We start from the raw sequence: 18837 nt of genomic DNA on the forward strand, positions 1-18837 counted from the left end.
GAGTGCCGGAGCTGAGGGCTTGAAGTCGCTCATGCTGCTGCTGTGTGGGACCTGTGGGACAGCGAAGGGAAGCTGGTCTCCCCCACGCCAGCGCCTCAGGAGGAAGCCCCTTGCTAGACGCAGGCACTTGGAGCTGTTTGTGGGAGAGGAGAAACTGAAAGGCAGAGCCTGGGGGTGGAGGTAAAGTAGCGCAGACAGCAGCAGTACTTTTCCTTCTGCAAGGAGGTAGGACTTTATGAAAAAGACTGTGTGGTCAGCTTGCTTCTGAGTTTCCAAGCAGGGACAGAAAGACCAGAATTAGGCATTACCTGTGGAAGAGGAAGCCTTGGGAAGACAGTTTGCATCGGGCTGGACTTTTCCCCCGGCTTTGCTTACCTGGCTGCTTGGGGAGCTTGCAACCTGGCATCTGACCAAGTGGTTGCCCAGGGAGCCGGCCGCGCTGGCCGTCTGCCATGGGGCTGCCGCGACTTGGAGCAGGCTTCTCGCCCGGCAAGCCGCTGCTACCGCGCTGCTACCGAGGAGCTTTTGTTTCCTGATAAGAAAATTAAAATTCCTGGGGAAAACATGCCGATTCTGCAGAAAGAGCTCTTTCTGGTGCAGAGTCGCTCCGACCAGGCGTGTTTCTGACTTGCACACCCTCCTGCCCTGCAGGCAGAATGCTGTGGCCTGGGCTAAACGTCCAGGCTTAATAAATGGTGTGTTGTTTGCGCTAACGCATTCTGACTACCGGATGAAAATCATGCAGAAAAGTGCTACACAGAGCACTATAATTAAAAGCCTTATGAAGAGCCCATTATCTTTAATTTTAGCCTTTAAACTTTAGTGTGCATGAGGGCAAAGTGTGTGTGTCTGGGGAGGGTGGAGACTTGCCTTTTACAGATGCCAGTTGTAGTGCTGGAAATAGGTTAATGTGTTTAAAATACTTCTTTCTCATTCCTTTTCTGTGGGGGCTGGGGAGTGAAACTTAGGGAAGGTGCCAAATTGGCTCTTCTAGATGAACTCCTCTGTTTATCTCCCAATTACATCAGTGTCAGTAGTTGTATAAGCTTTCTGACACGGTTTCCTGTGTATACGTTCCGTCCCTTCAGGCCAGGTTGCAAATGTTTAGGGGAAAGGCCGGTTCTGTCGGTACTTGGCAGAGACCGTGTATACATGTGTATGCATATACCTATTAAAACATTACGGCAATTAATGTAACATTGGTATTGGCACCATGAGGTGGCTACATTGTCGTTGGGACTTGGGCTGAGACCAACGTTGCCTTCCATCGCATCCGCTGCGTAGCTGTCAGGTGTTAGTTATCTGGAAGTCCGCTTGGTTTGCTTTGCAACTTCAATGCGCAGAGTGCAAAATGTAACACTTGCTTTTCCATTATCTGACCCATTTAGCCTCCCTGATAGTAACAACAACGGGCTAAAACTTTTGCAATGCAAGAAGCTAATTTGCTTTAGCAAGCTTTTCAGGTACAACTAATAGCAAGTGAGGAATTTGTTGTATGTTCCCAGAGTAGAGCTAAGCAGTGCTGGGGCTTGTCTTGGGAATGCTTTTGATGTGTAAGTAGTGCTGGAAAGAAATACCAAATTATGTTTAGAATCCTGGCATATGAAATCGATAATCCTATTTTGGTAGACATAAATTATTGTGTACATGACATACTTACAAAAGTTGTACTTGTGTTAGGTTGTGTTTAGTACTGGTGCGTGTGCATGAGGCTTCCATAAGTGCAAGTGGTTGAACAACATAAGCTCTGAGTCTTCCTGAAAACTTCACAGTGGTGTCTGTTTCCGTCTCATGTTGACACTGAAGGTATTTAATTAAGGTATTTTCTTTTATTTCAGAAAGTGTCAGGGATGTTATTGGGAGGAAAATCAAAATTTCGGTCAAGAAGAAAGTAAAGCTGGAAACCAAGGGAGATAAAGTGGATAACAAAATATTGGTAAGTATGGTAGAATGACTGATTACATACGTGAAGGAAAAGCCAGTATCTTTTCAGGAGGCATTAATTCTCCTCTGGAAGGGTTCTTGGAACTTTGTGTGTGCCATAAGATACACATATCACTTATTTTCCTACTTTCTTGCTAGCCTGCACAGCAAGTTGATGTGCAGGAGTGCACATGTACACACGTGTTTATCACTGAGTTATTTTTCAGAGTTTAGGGTATTGTGTGGTGGACTGATGCTAAAGCAAGCTATTATTAGAACCTGTTCTAAAATAATTCGCTGCCTTTGCTGGTTAGGTTTCCCGTTTACATCCATAGGAATTTTGAGTGGACAAGAAATGCCAGATGAAGCATGTAGAATTACTTATCTTTTGAGAATCTTCTGAAGCTGTTACACAGTGAAGAGTAACAGTAAAACTATTGTGCTTTTTGAACTCAAATTACTATTTGTACTGTTTAGTATTCTCTGTTAAGTCATACATCTGCATTTTAAAAGAAATGCTTAATGTGTGGCCATTGTCATTCCTAAAACTGTAGTGGAGGAAAGTGTCAAATTAATCTCACTTAAGTATGTTTTCCTGTTTTCTCAAGAATAGTTTTGCTGGCCTCTCTTGATAAGAAGCAAGCTGTGGTAATGAGCTGGTATGCTTGCATGCTATCTTGAATACTTGGATATGCAAAAAGAGATGGAACTTTATTTCTTCGTTCTTTTGCTACCTCTCTATCAGGAGAACTAGAGTAACAAACACAAATAAGTATGGTGCTGCTATAATATTTTGCAAGAGATTTGAGATTTGGTGCTTTGTGTCAGTAAAAATGCTATTGCATATTTGAAAGTTTCATTGCCAAAACTGTTGTTACAGTTTTTAGGTACATTCCCCATGCAGATATTCTATTTTGTCTTTAAAAACCGCAATTTATTAATCAGTTGAATTATCTTCATAAAGTACGCGTTGCTTATCCCTGGGCAGTAAGACTAGATAATGGTCTACTTTTCAGCGAGAGCAGCTACTTAAGGAATTTGAAATATTTTCTGCATAATATCTACTTATGTTATATGTAACTCTTGGGTTTACAGTTTCTGTTTCTGTACTGGAAATAGGTTGAGTATGTGAATGTTGATTGATTGTCTCTATTTATTTGAAAGCCATGTATGTAGGGAAGGCTGGCAGTTTCACTGAAGCAGTAACACTTGATTGACTTTTTGACTTAGACAGAATCATTACTGTTATCAATAGTGAAATATATTGTGGAAATACTGAAATACTGTTCCAATCTGATGGGACCAAAAGAATGTCAAGCTTTGAATTGTCAGTGAAGTTTCTGAGGGGTGTACTACTCAGCAGTAAAATGCCTAAATGTGATGACTCACATGTTTTTTCTCTCTTTAATCTCCTAGCTCTCAGGTGGGGGACTTTAACCTTTTATGCCTGAAGAGGTACTGAAAGGGAGGGAACCTGTTTAAGGGGTTCACAAGTTAGTGAGCACTTCTTCTGTGTGTGCACGTTGTCTTCAGTGCACAGGATAAGTCTTTAAAGGAGATGAATTGCTGAAGGGGGTGTTGTCTGGTAGGACCATTTGTTCTTTGATGCAAAAATGCAGGGGATTTGTATTGGGGGGAAAAAAAAAAGAATGTTTTCATGGTTAGAGAAGTTGACTGTTGACTGCTGGGGTTGGATTTTGTGTTTTCTTCTTCCACAGAACAAAACAGCCCTGTGTGAAGCTGTAGAAATCACTAATGGCATTTTTTTACACTGTTTCTCTAATTACATATGTGTATCTCTATGTGGGTTTTTTTGGCAGAAGTATTGAGTGTTATCTGCTGTGGCAGAGGCTGGTGGAGACTGTGGTTCCTTTTGAGGATGCAGAGTTCTCTGAAATGCAGAGTGCTCTGAAAAAAATGATGCCAGCAACACCTTAAGATGGGTACCTCAAATTAATGGAGACTTTTTGGCCTTGCTGTGTCTACGCAGTCTCACTTCTTACCTGTGAAGTAGAGGAGATATACACTCCTCTCCTCAAAAGAGCAATGCTGAAAATAAATAACCTTGCTTCAGAAATATGCAGGTGCTTAATACTAAACGCCAGAGGAAAGCTACCAACAAAGTTAAGTCCCAGCTTGGAGTACAAAAATTCTTAACAGTATTCAGTAAATAATGCATATGGCCGCATTCTGACCAGGGCTGGTAAAACTGAACACTGAATTGCTATGCTTTGGGTTAGCATGTCAAACTGAATGCTGAATGAAGTGTTGGTGGCAAAAGCAATTCAGTAATTAAAGACTATATCCTTAAGCGCATGCACTAGAGGTCTCAAATGTGATTGCATGGGCAACCATCATGCCAGTGCTCCTCGACTCCTGAGAGCTTAGTTTTTTGCACGTGTGGCAATGAATTGTTTTGAGAGTTTGGTTTAAATTTTATTAGTAGTTGGGTGTTTACAGGCAAATTAGGTAGAATGCATTGGGTTCAGTGCTTAATAAGGAGAAAATACCAGTTGCTCTCAGTCTATCTAACCCCAGAACCGTGCTCTCTATATGGCTGGTCTGGGTTTTTTTGCTTTGTTTTTGGAGTTTTTTTGGTGTGTTTCTCCCCTGCCCCCCAATGTTTTCCTAACCTTAAGGCCATATAGTGTGATGGGATATAGTGACCAACAGCACTTTATTAGGAAATCTCATTGAGGAATGTCTGTTACGCTGCTGCCCCGGGTCATTTACATTCTCTTTGTTAAAATATCACAGTGCTACTTCTGGAACCAGGACAGTTGCTTTGGCAGGTGGCTCTCCTTAAAATGTACTGTATGCCCAACATGGATGCACTGGGAGTAATTTGTATGTCCTTGTCACTTTCTCTGGGACATATGTTTCCATGGACTTTTAAAACAAAATTTTTAGTTGACTCCAGTCAAATAGGTTTATATTTGTTCTGTGCATATGGTCTGAGATTTCATGTTCTGCTTCTAAAGACTCACTTATAAAGACTGAAATTCTATTTTAAAAAACCTATCTGTATTTACTTTTAAAGGAGCAATTATGGCCATCTTGTGCACTGTCCGCGTGGCTTCTGAATACTGCTTGAACAACCTGGCTGACTCTGCTGAAGCAGCTGAGAAAAGCTTGTATGAGCTGCTGCGCCTGTTCAGCTATAAGGGTGGCAGTCTCCGTGTGGAGGCAATAATATTTTGCACTGCCTAAACTATTTTGGGATTAAAAGCTCTGGCATTTGTTTTCCATTGCTCATCTTTATCATGGATGGATCAAGACAATTCTGTTCAAATAGAGATGAATTTCCTTATCTATCTAGGTGCAAATGCCTTGCCTTAAAAAATACGCACTTGTATTAAATCACTAAGAGCATGAAGCTCACAGGGTTGTCCAAGGTTAGTTTTACATAAAATGTGTGCAATCTCGCACATTATATCATGACAGCTGGTGTGTGATAATGATGTTAAATATGGACATTCTTTTAAACTAATGGTGTTTCCTCTTCTCTGCCCAGAACATTGAGTGTTATGACATATCTTAAGTGTGTGTTTATGAAGATGAAAGGAAGTAGGTGTTGGTACATCCCTCATGTCAGGAAATCTAAATGAAGTGAGGTAGAGCAATCAAAAATACTTCCATGTGCAAATGTATTTTAATGCATTTACAAGGTGCCTCTTATAAAACAATTGAACTGTGGCCAATAAGATTGCTACAGAAAACTGAAATAATAAAAGTACTGCTGGAAGGAGAATTTATTAATCCAGTCATGCAATTGTATATGGTCCCAAAATAGGAACTGTTTAAAACAATACTCATTTATGTGCAAGTTTTACTGAAATCTATATTTACGTTATACACTGATCTATAAGTTTACTTTTAACCCGTAGATTAGATTTACAAACAGCATTCTGTTTGTAAATGAAAGATTTAAATAGAAAGATTTACAAACAGCATTCTGATGCTGTGATAGTGCATGCAAACGTTGAAATCCTCTTTGTTGAGATGTTTCCACTTCTAGGAGGGGAAACTGGCCATCAATGGAATTAACCAGGCTGAGAGGAATGCTTCCCTCTTCTTTGGGTTGGTGAGCTTGGGTATTGCTTTTCTTTCCTCGATTTCCACTTCCAATTCCTACTTCCAGTTTTCCTCTTCTCCCTTACTTCTATCTTCTCCCATACTCAAAGTGTCCATTGCAGACAGAACCTTGTCTTGTGTTTAAATTGGTGTTGATGCACTTTTTTGCATAATAATAATAATAATATGAATAAACTCTGAGGCTCCTTTCCCTCAGGTTTGTCAGCATTAAGGGTAAGATCTAATCTACTCATTTAATTAAATTGGCCTTTGACCAAACTGAAACAGGCCTCTTTCTCTGGCTACCCAGGCAAAATGTAGATTTTCTACAGTCCTGGCGCTTTTGTGTCCTTTTGAGTGCAGCTCTGCCCAGTTGTGTGTTTTCTTTGACACTTGGTTGAAGCATAGAAGATTTCTTGCACGTTGAGAGTATAGTGTATTCTTTGCACGCCTTGGGAGGATAGTATAACCATGACATCAGAAGAGCAGCTTCCTGGCTCTCCCTTTCTTTAGTTCTGGGCAACGGGTACATGTAGGAAAAGGTAAGAAAAGGTAACTCGTCTCTCGGTGCCCTGAAAGTACCTGCCTTTGTTCTGTCTCATGTATTTTGCATGTGCACACCCACCTGCGGCGTATATATCCTTATCTGTGTTCTGGAAGGAGGAAATGTAAACATTTTCTCGCTCTTAGCAGCTTCTGGTTTTCTGTTCACAACTCTAACAGCTATGAGGAAAAAAGGAGTGGTGGGAGGCAGAAGTCCATTATGGCTCTCAGTGGTTCATGGGATCTTTCCTTATGTCAATTTTTCATAACCCAATTAAAAAACACTTTTTTTTTTAAACTGTCACAGTCTTTCTACTTCTTTTGCTGAATATATAATGTACCAAAGTGGTTTGCTAATGTACTTTTGTTTCTAGAGGGCCTGACTCCCTGCCACCATTATTTGTGAAATGGAGCCTTCCTAAATGAGGATTTGCATTGAAATCTGTGCATAAAAGTGGCAGAAGACTGAATATTACATATGGTTTCCCAAAAGCTCAAAATAAAAAGTAGAAAATGAGCATTAGGGTCAACTTCTTGTCTCAGTCACTCTTCTCCACTGATGGCTTTTTTTTCCAAGAAAGAGAAGGCTTGGAACGGAACAGAATATGTGTTATTTGGTATACCAATATAAATGCAAAAACCTTGTCTTCTCCCCCCTCCCCCCCTTTTCTTTTTTTCTCTCACGGCTTGTTTTGTCTGCCTGAAGCTACTTATTCTAAGAAAAGACTTATCACGCAGGGAATGTGGTTCACTTTAGTGTAAGTGGTGTGGGGGACGCAGTAAGCTTGAGAAAGGCTGCAAGAGCTGCTAATTGAAAAGTTAGTGCAGCGTACTGTGAAAAATGCTTCTTGTTGCTCAGAGCCCCTCTGTTCCACCATTGTTGTGGTGGAAAAATTGGTGAACGTCACTGGTTTGTCTGATTATTAAAACAGTTACTTTGGGTCACCTACATTTTTTTCTCATGGTGGTGGTAATTTAATTGTGTGTAAAGTAATTACAAGCCCAAGATGTAAAATTATTCTTTAAATATAACTGCTGCTAACTGTGCTTCGTACTGCTACCGTAGTCCCCAAGCTGATTTCTGTCCTTGTTCCTGTCTAATCTCTCCCTGATTCTGGAACACCCGCTCTGTGGCAACTCATGAGTGATATCTTTCTGTTAATGATAGCTTCCCTAATTTGAACATTTAAGATGACAAACTATTATGATGAAAATTTAATTATAAGAGCCAGAGTCTGATAACCCAACACTCCGGAAACAGACTTAACCAAATTAATTGGCTTGCTGGGTGAGCGAAGAGCTACCCTGGCTTGGGGAGTCAGGGTTGCAGAATAAGGTCCAAATAGTTGTGGGTTGTGATTTTAATGTTAGCAAACTGAAAGAAGTTTCTGCTGGTTGGTACAAAGTTTGGAGAAGAAGTTGTGTTGCTGGTGGTGAGCATGGGAGAGGAGGTTGCCTGGCCCCATGGGGACCAGGGCAGGGGCTTCTGGGAGTGCGATGGATAGGTGGGGTTTTAGCAAAGGGGAAGGCTTTCCCCCTCAGCTGAACATTATTTGCTCATTCTTATATTACTGTCACTTTTCAGGTGGCTTTGCAAATGAATCCTGACAGCACTCGTCCCTCTGAACAAATACAAATTAAAAGGGTCCACGTGTCCTGTGTGACTAATGCAAAAGTGCCTGCAGGATAGAAACCGTGAGCAAGCGAGGAACAGCTCTTACTTGGACAGGTTATGTTTCTGGATCTTCTTTGCGAAGTCACCTTCATTTAAAAAAAAAAAAAAGAAAGAAAGATTGTGAGCTGGCTCGTGGATGCTGGACGTTGCACAGCTTATTCCCTTAGCTGAAAAGTGGTGTTTGTATCCCTGCGTACAGTAGAAGGCATGTGTGACGACAGAGTGGGCTTCAGAAAGTGTGTATGTGGGGATGGAAAACAGAAGGGGAGAGGCTGGGTCTATTTTCCCCTTAGGATTTCTGTCCTGCATTGCTTTTTCAAGTGGTGTTTGTTTCTGTGCTTTTTAGATAGGTCGATAACTAGATTTAATTTTTTTCCCCTTTCTGCAGTTACAGCGGTAGTTAGCAGCGTGCTGCCTGTGAGGTGGGCCGCGGTGTGGTTGGGATGTCTGGAAGCACTCTTAACAACCAGGGTTTAGGAGGCTGAGGTCACTCGGAGCAAGCCATTTCCATTTTGTGCTCCTGAGTGCTTGAAAGACACTTGCCAGAGGCATGTCTTTATGGAATAAGCACTTCAGGTACATGTCTCTCTTTCTCTGAACACATCCTCAGTTCTCTGATTGAACAGCAATCCTCCCCTTGTACCTGAAACTTCGACAAACCACTGCTTTTGTAGACCTTCATGAAATTTTGAGGATTTGAGCTAAGTTATAGGTACCTCCTTATTCTTGGGGCCTGAGAGGAACACAAGAAGGTGATACAGCTGCTGCAGCGCAGTTTCTACTCGGATCTGATTAGGGGAAGTGAATGACTGTTGACCCTGATCTGAATCGGGAGACAGAGCACTGCTGTGTTTGTTCAGGGTCGACCTTTGAATGAAAAGGCTTCTCCCTCTCTGCCTTCAAGGCTGTTAGCAAGATTGAAACTGTTCATACAAAACTATTGATAAAGGGGAAGCCTTTCAGAGGCTCATCTCTTAACAAACACTTGAGCCTGGTGCTTAAGAATGATACTGTCTTACAGCCATGCACGTGAGCTGCTACTCGGATGCAGAGCTCGAGGAGCCTTAGGTGTGGCGCAGTGAAGGTAGGTCAATATGGATGTTTGGATTTTTAGCGCAGCCAACTTTAACTGAAGATTTTCTCTTTTAGTGTTTATGATGTTGCCAGTAAATATTTGAAGAAATGCTAGCTTTGTTAGGTACTGATGCGTTGATGAGTAATAATTTCTGCCATCTTGGTAAACTTACTCATTTTCCAAATCTAAAATAGGTATTTTATATTATTATTACTTTAAAAAGTGTAACATGGAAAATGTATTTTAAATATAACAAGCAGTTTTCTTGACTGTGTCACTGTTCACATATGCATCTTGCAAGTGGCAGAAAAGCCCGGTGTTTGGACTTTGGGCTTTCTGTTCTCTCATCTCAAGGTGCTGGAATGCCTGCATTTTTTGTGAAGCATATCGGTGTATGCTGTGTACACTTGTTGCATACACTGCGGGTATCTTTATGCTCCCTTTCCTACCTTTCCATCTGCCTCTTTGCTCCCCTGCCATCTTCTGCGCTTCAGTAAGTCCTCAGAAACTTTCCTATGTGTAATTACTGTCAGGACTTGGGTTTGCTTTTTTGTCTGCCCTTCTCTTACACTAGTACCCCCATTTTCCTAACAGTGTATTCCTTCACTTCTGTTTCCTTTCCTTACAGAGATAATACAAACATCCCTAAAGACCTCAGTATCCCCACAAATACAGGGATGATGGACAGAACATAATGTTGCTATGCTAAAAAATATTAATGGCTGCCATAAATTTCTTTGTTTTGTATACGATTGTACCTGATCCTGCTAGCCAAGTTCTTTGCTTCCTTGTTCTCTGATTTAAGCAAAATCTGCACTAGATCTATGTTATTTGTGTCACGGAAGCAGTTTGGTTCACGCTGGGCATTATGGGGCTGTTAGTATAATTGGGCTTTAGGTTTTTTCCACCTTTGCCAAGGCAGCTTTCCTAGGTAAAAAAAATAAAAAAAATAATGCTAGCATCTCAAGAGAGTACTGCACAAATTATGGTTGCCCTGAGGGGAAGCAAGATAGTATGATGGACACAACTTACCTCTGGCATTGCTCTCTCCATCCCTCTAGGTAGTTGAGCTGTTGGGTTGAAAAAAGGAAACAAGTGAAGAAAGAACTGTAGTATAACATGGCAATTTAAATGCAATTAGCTGATGTGGATAGTGCCAGAGTAGTCTAAAATATTGTAAAATAGTTCTAAAAGTGTTTAGTCTGTGAATACAATGCTAAGTTACCCAATTTTTATAGTTTTCTCTTTGCTTCGGGAAGACATAGAATCATAGAATCGTTAAGGTTGGAAGAGACCTCCAAGATCATCGAGTCCAACCGTCAACCCAACACCACCAAGCCCACTAAACCATGTCCCTAAGCGTCTCATCTACCCATCTTTTAAATACTTCCAGGGATGGTGACTCAACCACTTCCCTGGGCAGCCTGGTCCAATGTTTAACCACTCTTTCAGTAAAGAAATTTTTCCTCACGTCCAATCTAAACCTCCCCTGGCGCAACTTGAGGCCGTTTCCTCTTGTCCTATCACTAGTTACTTGGGAGAAGAGACCAACACCCACCCCACTACAGCCTCCTTTCAGGTAGTTGTAGAGAGCAATGAGGTCTCCCCTCAGCCTCCTCTTCTCCAGGCTAAACAACCCCAGCTCCCTCAGCCGCTCCTCATAAGGCTTGTTCTCCAGACCCCTCACCAGCCTCGTTGCCCTTCTCTGGACACGTTCCAACATCTCAACATCCTTCTTGTAGTGAGGGGCCCAAAACTGAACACAGTATTTGAGGTGCGGCCTCACCAGTGCCAAGTACAGGGGCACATCTTCCAAGAGATTTGACTGTAGATGAATTTAACTGTATCTTACGTAATGGGTACTATTTTCCTCATGAAGGATTTCATAGCCACTTTTCTACCATTTACTTGCTTAGCTACACCATGTAGGCAAACTGCAGGAGAAGCCGAATGCTGACTCTTCTTAGACTTCTATATAGGTATGCCAACTAAAGCTTGGAAAAGCTGGTTATCTGGAGAAGAGTGCGTGTTCAATCGTTAGCCAAATGCCAAGAAAAGTCTTCAGGAGTGGCCTAATACAGCAGGGAGGTATGTTTTGTCACTGTAGCTGTTTTTTTGCCTGCACTGGATACTACTAAAAATGGTAAGATATGCAGGTCTCAAGTCGTAAAAGTTGCGTATTCAAATTGGAAAGATTTTAGGTGGCTGCAGGATTAATGCCGACACTAAAAACACATTGTCTTTTTGCCCTCTCATTGTTAAACTCTGATCTTTGTCAGCTGGCAAAGATTTATTAAACTTAGTAAATGCTTATTGTAAGCCTTAGAAATATATTTTTCCCTGTTAAATATTTTGAAAACATTTAGCAAAAAATACAAAACCTAAAGATGAGTTAGTTTCATGTGATATTTCCAGTGTAATGCTATCCTTTTGAAGTATTTCTCGTAACACTATTAGATGGATCTGCTGTATGTGTGTGAAATTGTGTGAAGTTAAAATCCTACAGGTTTTTGTGTGGTATTAATTTATCACAAGGTAGCCTTAATGCAATTTTAGTAGGTCTTTGTTCAGCCGGAGTGGTTAAGTCCGCCCAAAATGGATTATTCTTCTATTTTATTTTTTCCATTTTTTCCTGTGTTTTCTTTTTCCTATTTTTATCTCCCATTGTTTATTTTAGACTTTTCCTTACGTTGTTTTTCCTTTTTGGAGGGTCTATGTACTTTCACCATAAAGAAAATAATGCAGACGATTGCTTGAAATCAAGACTGGCCTTAAGGATGTATGCATAATTGAAGGAAACATTGGCAAGTCAGCTTCTCGGCCTCCCCTTTCACCTCTGTAACTGCTCTAGTCTTCCACTGCTCTCTGGGATGTGATTTGTATGGTGCTGATGGTGCCTCTCCCTTCTGCCATGAGCAGCGTTAAGCCTGCCTGGAAAGGGTTAGTGAATTGTGCTTGACACAGAGCACTAGGGACCTCCTTTCCTCTGCCTTCCCAGGTGCTGTCTGCTTCGGAGGCAGAGCTGCCTGCTGCTAATGCTTTCTGGCTCTGAGTAAATGCAGTGCAGTGTCAGGGTAGCTTAGATCCTAATGAGAGGAGGAATGCTATCGTGCTTGTACCTTGAGATGTTTGCAAAGAAAGCTTTGCTGTGGAGTAGCCCGTGTGTTGCAGGTTCACAGCCTGGCCGTTCCTTGTGTAACCTTGTTCCTGTGCCAGAGGCCCAGGGAGCTCGAAGAGGCTGTGCTGCACTGAGGGAGGAGGTGTCTCTGCTTGCACAATTCCTTCTGTAACGCTAGACCTCTCTCTTGCCAGATGCACAAGTCTGCATGGTGCTTCTCGACTTCAGAATGTGATGGGAGGAAGGGATTCGCTAGCTGTACTGCTTCTTTCAGTGCACCGAAGAATTAGAGTAAGAGGGGACTGCTTGCTCTCACCATCCATCTTATAGGACACACTCTGTGAGGGGCCAGTGTCAGGAATGTCTTGCCAAGTCACCTTCACCTGCTAATTTTTTAATTTTATTGATAATATTTCTAAAAAAACTCAGTTTGTGCAAAAGGGGATGTACAGCCTAACAGAACTGGCAAAAAGAAGAGGAATAACTTTCTCCACCTCCCTGGGTCACTGTTTCTGAAGTGGTAATAGCAGCTTTTCCTGGAACATAAAGAAGAAGAGCTGGCAGAGACATGAGACTCTCAGCCAGAAGCCTGGCAGAAATTAAGCAAGCTGTCTTAGTTGTTCTTGTGTTTTTGTGTTCTCTTGAAGTGTATTTTCCATGGACCAGGCAAAGGGACTGGTTATAAATGCTACACCAATCTCACTGGGCTTTAGTTCTCAGTAAAGTAATTTGAGATCCTTTGGTAAACGGTGTTATTTTCATACATTTATTTATTTACGCCATTGCAGTTACCTTTGAAAGAAAAGTTGTTGTAGTATCACAAATTGCATAGGTTTTGTTTCTGTAAGAATACCCTTGTGGTAAATGTAGCAAATTCACAGAAGATTGCAGAAGTGTTTTAAAACATGTGAGAGACTTGCTACAGTGCATGGACATTGCTCCCCTCTCCCCCAAAACTGTTTCAAGCTGTGCACTAGCCTTGAGGTCCAGTTCTCTGAATTAAGATTTATTATATTAAAATATGCTGAGGAAAATCCTTAAACATGTAGGGTCCAGATGCACCTTTAGGAAGCCGTCTGACTTGTTTCTTATCACCTAGTAGCTTCAAGGACACTGAGTATCAGGTAATCAACTTTACGTTCATGGCTATCGGATGACCCTCCCTTGGGGAGCAGAGAGGTTTCCGTAATTGACCACTGGATAATCTGATGGCATTGTCTAAGAGAACAAACAAAAAAAAAAATGTGGTCGGGTAGAATTTGTCTTGCCACCTCATTTAAACGTGGGTGGTGGAAGTCCATTAAACACTGATCTGTTACATTTGTAACCCATTTTTTCAGTTATGTTGAACTGTATCTACTTAAGATGTCACCAAAACCTGATTTTGGTTTCTTAGCTGTAATCTCTTGTGGTCCAAGTATAGGGCATTCCCAGGTGGCTTTTGGACCTCACACTTGTAGGGTGAGGAGTGGATTGGATTGCCCTGTTCAGTGTTTCTCACACAGCCTGAGGATTAGTGGATCTGTTGGTGCATGGTGGAGCCAGGCCAGTTGGACTAGGCATTAGGTTAATGCTTAGGGCATTGTGGATGCACTGACGTGAGGAAATTTAGTATCTGGGTTACAGTAGCCTCCAGCAGTAGTGTTAAGCTGCTACTGTTAGAAAAGGAGTATTTTTTTCTTTTTTTTTTTAATTCCCCTGTAATGGAAAATCTGTCTTGAGCTGATTTTAGCATTACACGGAGGTAAAAATTCCTAGCAGTTTGCAGTTATCACTGTGCCACTCACTGTGTGGTAAGGTTGCTTTCAAGCATCTGTAATGGGGATATTGATGTTTTTCCTCTCCTGTAGGCAGAATTCATGCGTAAAATTAAGGTTGAGCTTTTAAGTGTGTTTAATAATCACCCCTCCCATGAATGTATACCAACGCATGTACTGTTGCCCATACTGATGCTTTAGATAGGTCTGTGACTTAAAGAGACAGTTTGTTATATATTGCCTAATACATTACGCATAGATTACATACATTTCAAAGATTATTATGTTATACTCTTATTTTAAGGTCAGTAGAGTAACTGAAACAAGAGGCAATAAAATCAAATCTGAGCCCAGCATGCTGCCTCTTGCATCAAGATGATGTTCAGTTGCTAAATGTGTTTTTTCCGCAGACAGTGAGTGCATCTGCAGATTCTGCAGTGCCCATTTGTTTCAGCCTGAGCACGCTCCTCTGTTGACACTCGCTGTGAAATACTATAGCCTGCTTCACCTTCTGTGCTGCTGAGTTCTTGTAGCTTTATCTGCTTCGTTTATTCATTATTAAATGCATGCTTTCTGCTTGACAAGTGCTATAAAATCCCTTTCACTGTGGCTGAACCCAAGAACCTCCACTGAGAGTCTAGAGGGGTTATTAATTTTTTTTAATGCAAATACTATGCATTTCTACTTTTCACTGAAGTGCTCTTCAGACCAGTCTACTTAACAGGCTGGTAGATTCTCTCCGTCCTGTTCTTTAAGCCATGTAGTCATGTAAAAATGAAGTGCTAGATTTTTCTAGATTTCTACTGAAAACAGAAACAAGAATATCTCGTGTTTGAAAACGTTTCTAGAGGTCTGATAATATATTAGGTCTACGTAAAAATGAATGTTCATAGTACGTAGTATGTGTGTTGTTATATGTACTTCTGTATTAATGTAGCTGGTATGCAGTCCCCATTAAGACACACACACAGCATAAAACTGAAAGGTATGCTTTTCTGACATGAGCTACAAGGGTTCAAGCTTTCCGAAGTTTTAATTTTAAAGTAAAGCAGTTTAGACATCCAGTGTTAAAGTTTTTTGATTTATTTTAATTTTTGTGATCATTTGAGAACAACAAACAAATCAAGGCTTTGTGTTTCCTTCTTAAGCTCTATCTTGTGTAAGCACTGGCTTGTCTTTCAGTTCTTATGAAGCATGTTCTGACTCATTTTTATTACATTATATTTTATTTATCCTTTCTTAGATGAGCATTCCAGTATTTGGGAGCTATAAACATACCTGATACTAATCCAGGACACCAGCTTTTCCTCTAAAGAAAGAACAACAGAGTTAACCACTAGATCTTGGTTGATAAGAAGGTATCTTTCCAAATACAGGGTTTTTGGTTCTGATTCTTCTTAGAAAATATAGCCATGGTAGATTTTAGCTCAGTCTTCATCTGTGTGTATTTATTTGTTTGCTTTGACAATAATCGATTTGGGACTGTAAGGTTCTTTTCTCTGTAAGATTCACCTTTTGGGTCAAGAGAGGTAGCCTCAGGACTTCTCATGCGGTTGGATGTAACACCAGCAGTGACCTGGGACAGCACTTTTGCTGTCAAGATAGCTAACAGTGGAAGAGCTGACTCTTCCCCTAGAGAAGAACAAAGAAGCAGATGGGAGGCTGTCTGAAGAATATTTCAAAGAAAGGCCAGGGAGAGTGAGATGAAGGCCAGAAGAATTACTCAGACTGTTGAGCGAGCTTCCCTCTTGCTTTCTGTACTTGACAGACTGCAGCTGTGAACCTTGTCCTCCTCCACACAGCAGAAGGCCTGGAAGGAAAGGTATAACTTTTTCTCAGAGTAGGGGTCAACTAGTGTTTCTCTAAGTGGGCAAACAGAAGCTGAAAAGAAAGTGATGGAGCTCAAGTGGCTTTGGGGAACTTGATCGGTCTGCATGCTAAATGTTTTTATGGCCATTATTAGTGAAGAAGTCCAAGGAATTGAGCCTTCCCATGCCTCAAAGTCATGGGTTTCATCTGATCTCAACTGTGATCATCCTAGCTGTTCCATAGCTTCCCTTTTACCTGGCCAAGGGGCAGTTGTACATCTGTCCCGAGTCCTGTAGCTGGTGAAATAGCTGTAGGGTAGGCCGTGAGCATGGCAGGTGGTATGCAGGTCTCCTCAAAATGCTGTAAACCAAGCTGGGCACCAGAAACCGATTTCTTCTGACTGGTAGGCTCTTGGTCCCCCACCCAGTGTTGAAATGGTGGGATAATTCCTTCTGGGTCATAGTATCTCCTCAGAGGAGAGATGCTGTATAACAGGGTAAGTGAGCAGCTGAGGACCCTGACCCTTGGTAGATGTGTAGTCAGTACTGGTTTAGCACCAAAAGTACCACTACCTCTTTCTAATAAGGCATGCTGTTTCAGTGCTGTAAGTGCGATTATCAGGTGCAAGCTCTTCCTTTTCAGTAACGCTGGATCTGCTGAAATACTTAATTTCCAAGGCAGAGGATCAAACCTTCCTTTTTGTTTTAGTGCCACAAAATGGATGGAACTTGTGGGAGCGCTAATTGGATCCAAGTGCGTCATCTGCAATGAATAAATAATTGGATAAATTTGTATTCTTACCTCCTCTGTCTGGTTATGTGTTTACAAAAATGCCATGGTATTTGTTTTTTAGGTGGATTTAACACCATTCCTTGGAAATCTCAGACAGATGTGCAGAGCTCACTGTTCAGAGGCTTGAGTCTGGCTTATTGGATATTTGTTTGAACGTTGTTTCCACACTCACGCTTGTGGATGCTGGAAGCATTTCTGGTGTGAATATTAATGTGAAGACTCATAGGGGTGAAGCCCTGCTATCATTTTTGTGGGTGCTTTTTCAGTAAACTTTGTTTCTCAAGCATTTGTGGAAGGAGTGAGCATTTGTGTGAGAATGCTAGCCTACAGATGTTGGTGCTTGCTGAGAACAGTGTGTGGTTGTTGGCTTAGCCTTGCTCTCTAAAAACAGTGCTTTACTGAGGTTTCTTCTCCTTTTCTTATGTTCTTTCTGCTTCTTGTTTTTCAGGAATGATTGTGAACAAATCTAAACTTGAAAAGAAAACCTTTTTTTTTTTTTCTGGTTTTGTTTTTTTTGTTTTGGTGCTTCTGATGTCTGACCACATAACATTATATCATAGTACACGAGGAGAGCATTGACTCTGAATTACATTGCATTTTAGCTGTTGTGTTTATGGGTGAAGAGTTAGAAAGTTGGGACCTGTCACGCAAGCATTTATAGCGGCAGTTTCTAGTGACAGAAAGCCAGAAGGAAAATCTGTTACCTCAGGTCATATTGACAGTTGTGTCTGCTGTCACACTCATTTCTTCGGATTTAATGGTAATAAAAATGCCTGAACATAAGCCCTGAACAGTATATTGATAACTGAGTGAATGATAAGTATGATTATTGAATAGCATTAAATACTTAGGGGCAGATATATAAAAACCTCTAGCCAGCAGCGTCCAATAATCAAGTGGGGTTGTCAATTTACCGTAGCCATCACATAAATCATCTTACACCCATTCATGCTGAGCATGTACCTTGGGTCTTCCCCCACATCTCCAAACCAAGACAAATCAAATCAATGTGGGTTTTTTTTTTTCCCCCACCAGATTCAAAAGGTGATTATTTGCATGGAGTGAGGGGGACGGTTTAATGACAGGAAGATAAGATCTTGAATCCTGGAGTCATAAATGGTATTGGGAGCTTTCAGCAGCTGTCTATTTTCATAAGAAGGCAGACTCTTTTGGAAAGACTTCACTTTGCAGCTGGGAAAACACATATCAAGCAAAAATGTGGTTTGAGTTGGGTTTGACAAACCAACTTTTTTTTTTTTTTTATATTTTTCTTCCAACATGATAATGCTCTGATAATGTAAGTGATTTCAGTGTAGTTCAATGCTTCCCAGTTTGTGCTTCTCCAGTGAAGTCCATGTAATAAGCTCTCCTGGACAAGTGTTGTCTCTTTGCAACTTAAAGTGTCCTTGAACTGTATGATGAGCTGTGGTATCCTGGGAAGCTTGGGGCGGACATAGCCACCAACTTAGACAAATAAATAACAACCTATAGTTAAACAATTTTCTTTCTTACACTAATATAGGCTATTCTTCTGTTTTGAAAATGCTGATTTATTTTTTTTAATGAGATCTGTATAATTTGCTTGCACATTATAGCAAGCTGAGTATATTGCAATATATTTGTTATCAAAGGGAAAAGCAACCAGAAGGGAATTGTCTCAGAGTCTCTGACTCTAGGGAATGTCACCGGTAACTGAGACGTAAAGCCCTGAAGTGAAACTCCATGCAGATTTATTGTTAGTAAGTAGGGAAAAACATATTGCGAGGCAACACAAGCATTTAACAGATTTTAATACATACACAGTATGCAAAGACAAGAAAAAAATACAGTATTACAGGTCTGCTAATTTTTCAAATGACCTTGAAAATATGCAAGTGCAGCTGTTGTTCTTAAATTAATGTGAAAGGGTGCTTCTTAGTCAAAATTTGAGTCTGGTGGGGGCTGGGTCAGATCCTTGCAAGTAAAAATCTTGGAGATAGTGACTGGTGACATTAGCATCTGGTTTGACTGAGTTGGAAAGACCTACGGATTTGAGGCAGACTTTAGGAAGATGTGTTAGGATTTGGGAACC

General features: G+C 41.1%; 1 protein-coding gene across 1 annotated transcript in view; it reads left to right on the forward strand.

Moving 5' to 3' along the window:
- The window catches only part of LRRC16A (leucine rich repeat containing 16A), a 222900-nt gene that overhangs the window by 27946 nt on the left and 176117 nt on the right, over positions 1–18837 (forward strand). Inside the window, exon 2 of the mRNA XM_009324940.1 lies at positions 1839–1936. Coding sequence (XP_009323215.1) covers positions 1839–1936 — 98 coding nt within the window. The remainder of the gene's footprint in view (positions 1–1838; positions 1937–18837) is intronic.

The sequence above is a fragment of the Pygoscelis adeliae genome, unplaced genomic scaffold (assembly GCF_000699105.1).
Source record: "Pygoscelis adeliae isolate BGI_AS28 unplaced genomic scaffold, ASM69910v1 Scaffold135, whole genome shotgun sequence".
Classification (NCBI taxonomy): domain Eukaryota; kingdom Metazoa; phylum Chordata; class Aves; order Sphenisciformes; family Spheniscidae; genus Pygoscelis; species Pygoscelis adeliae.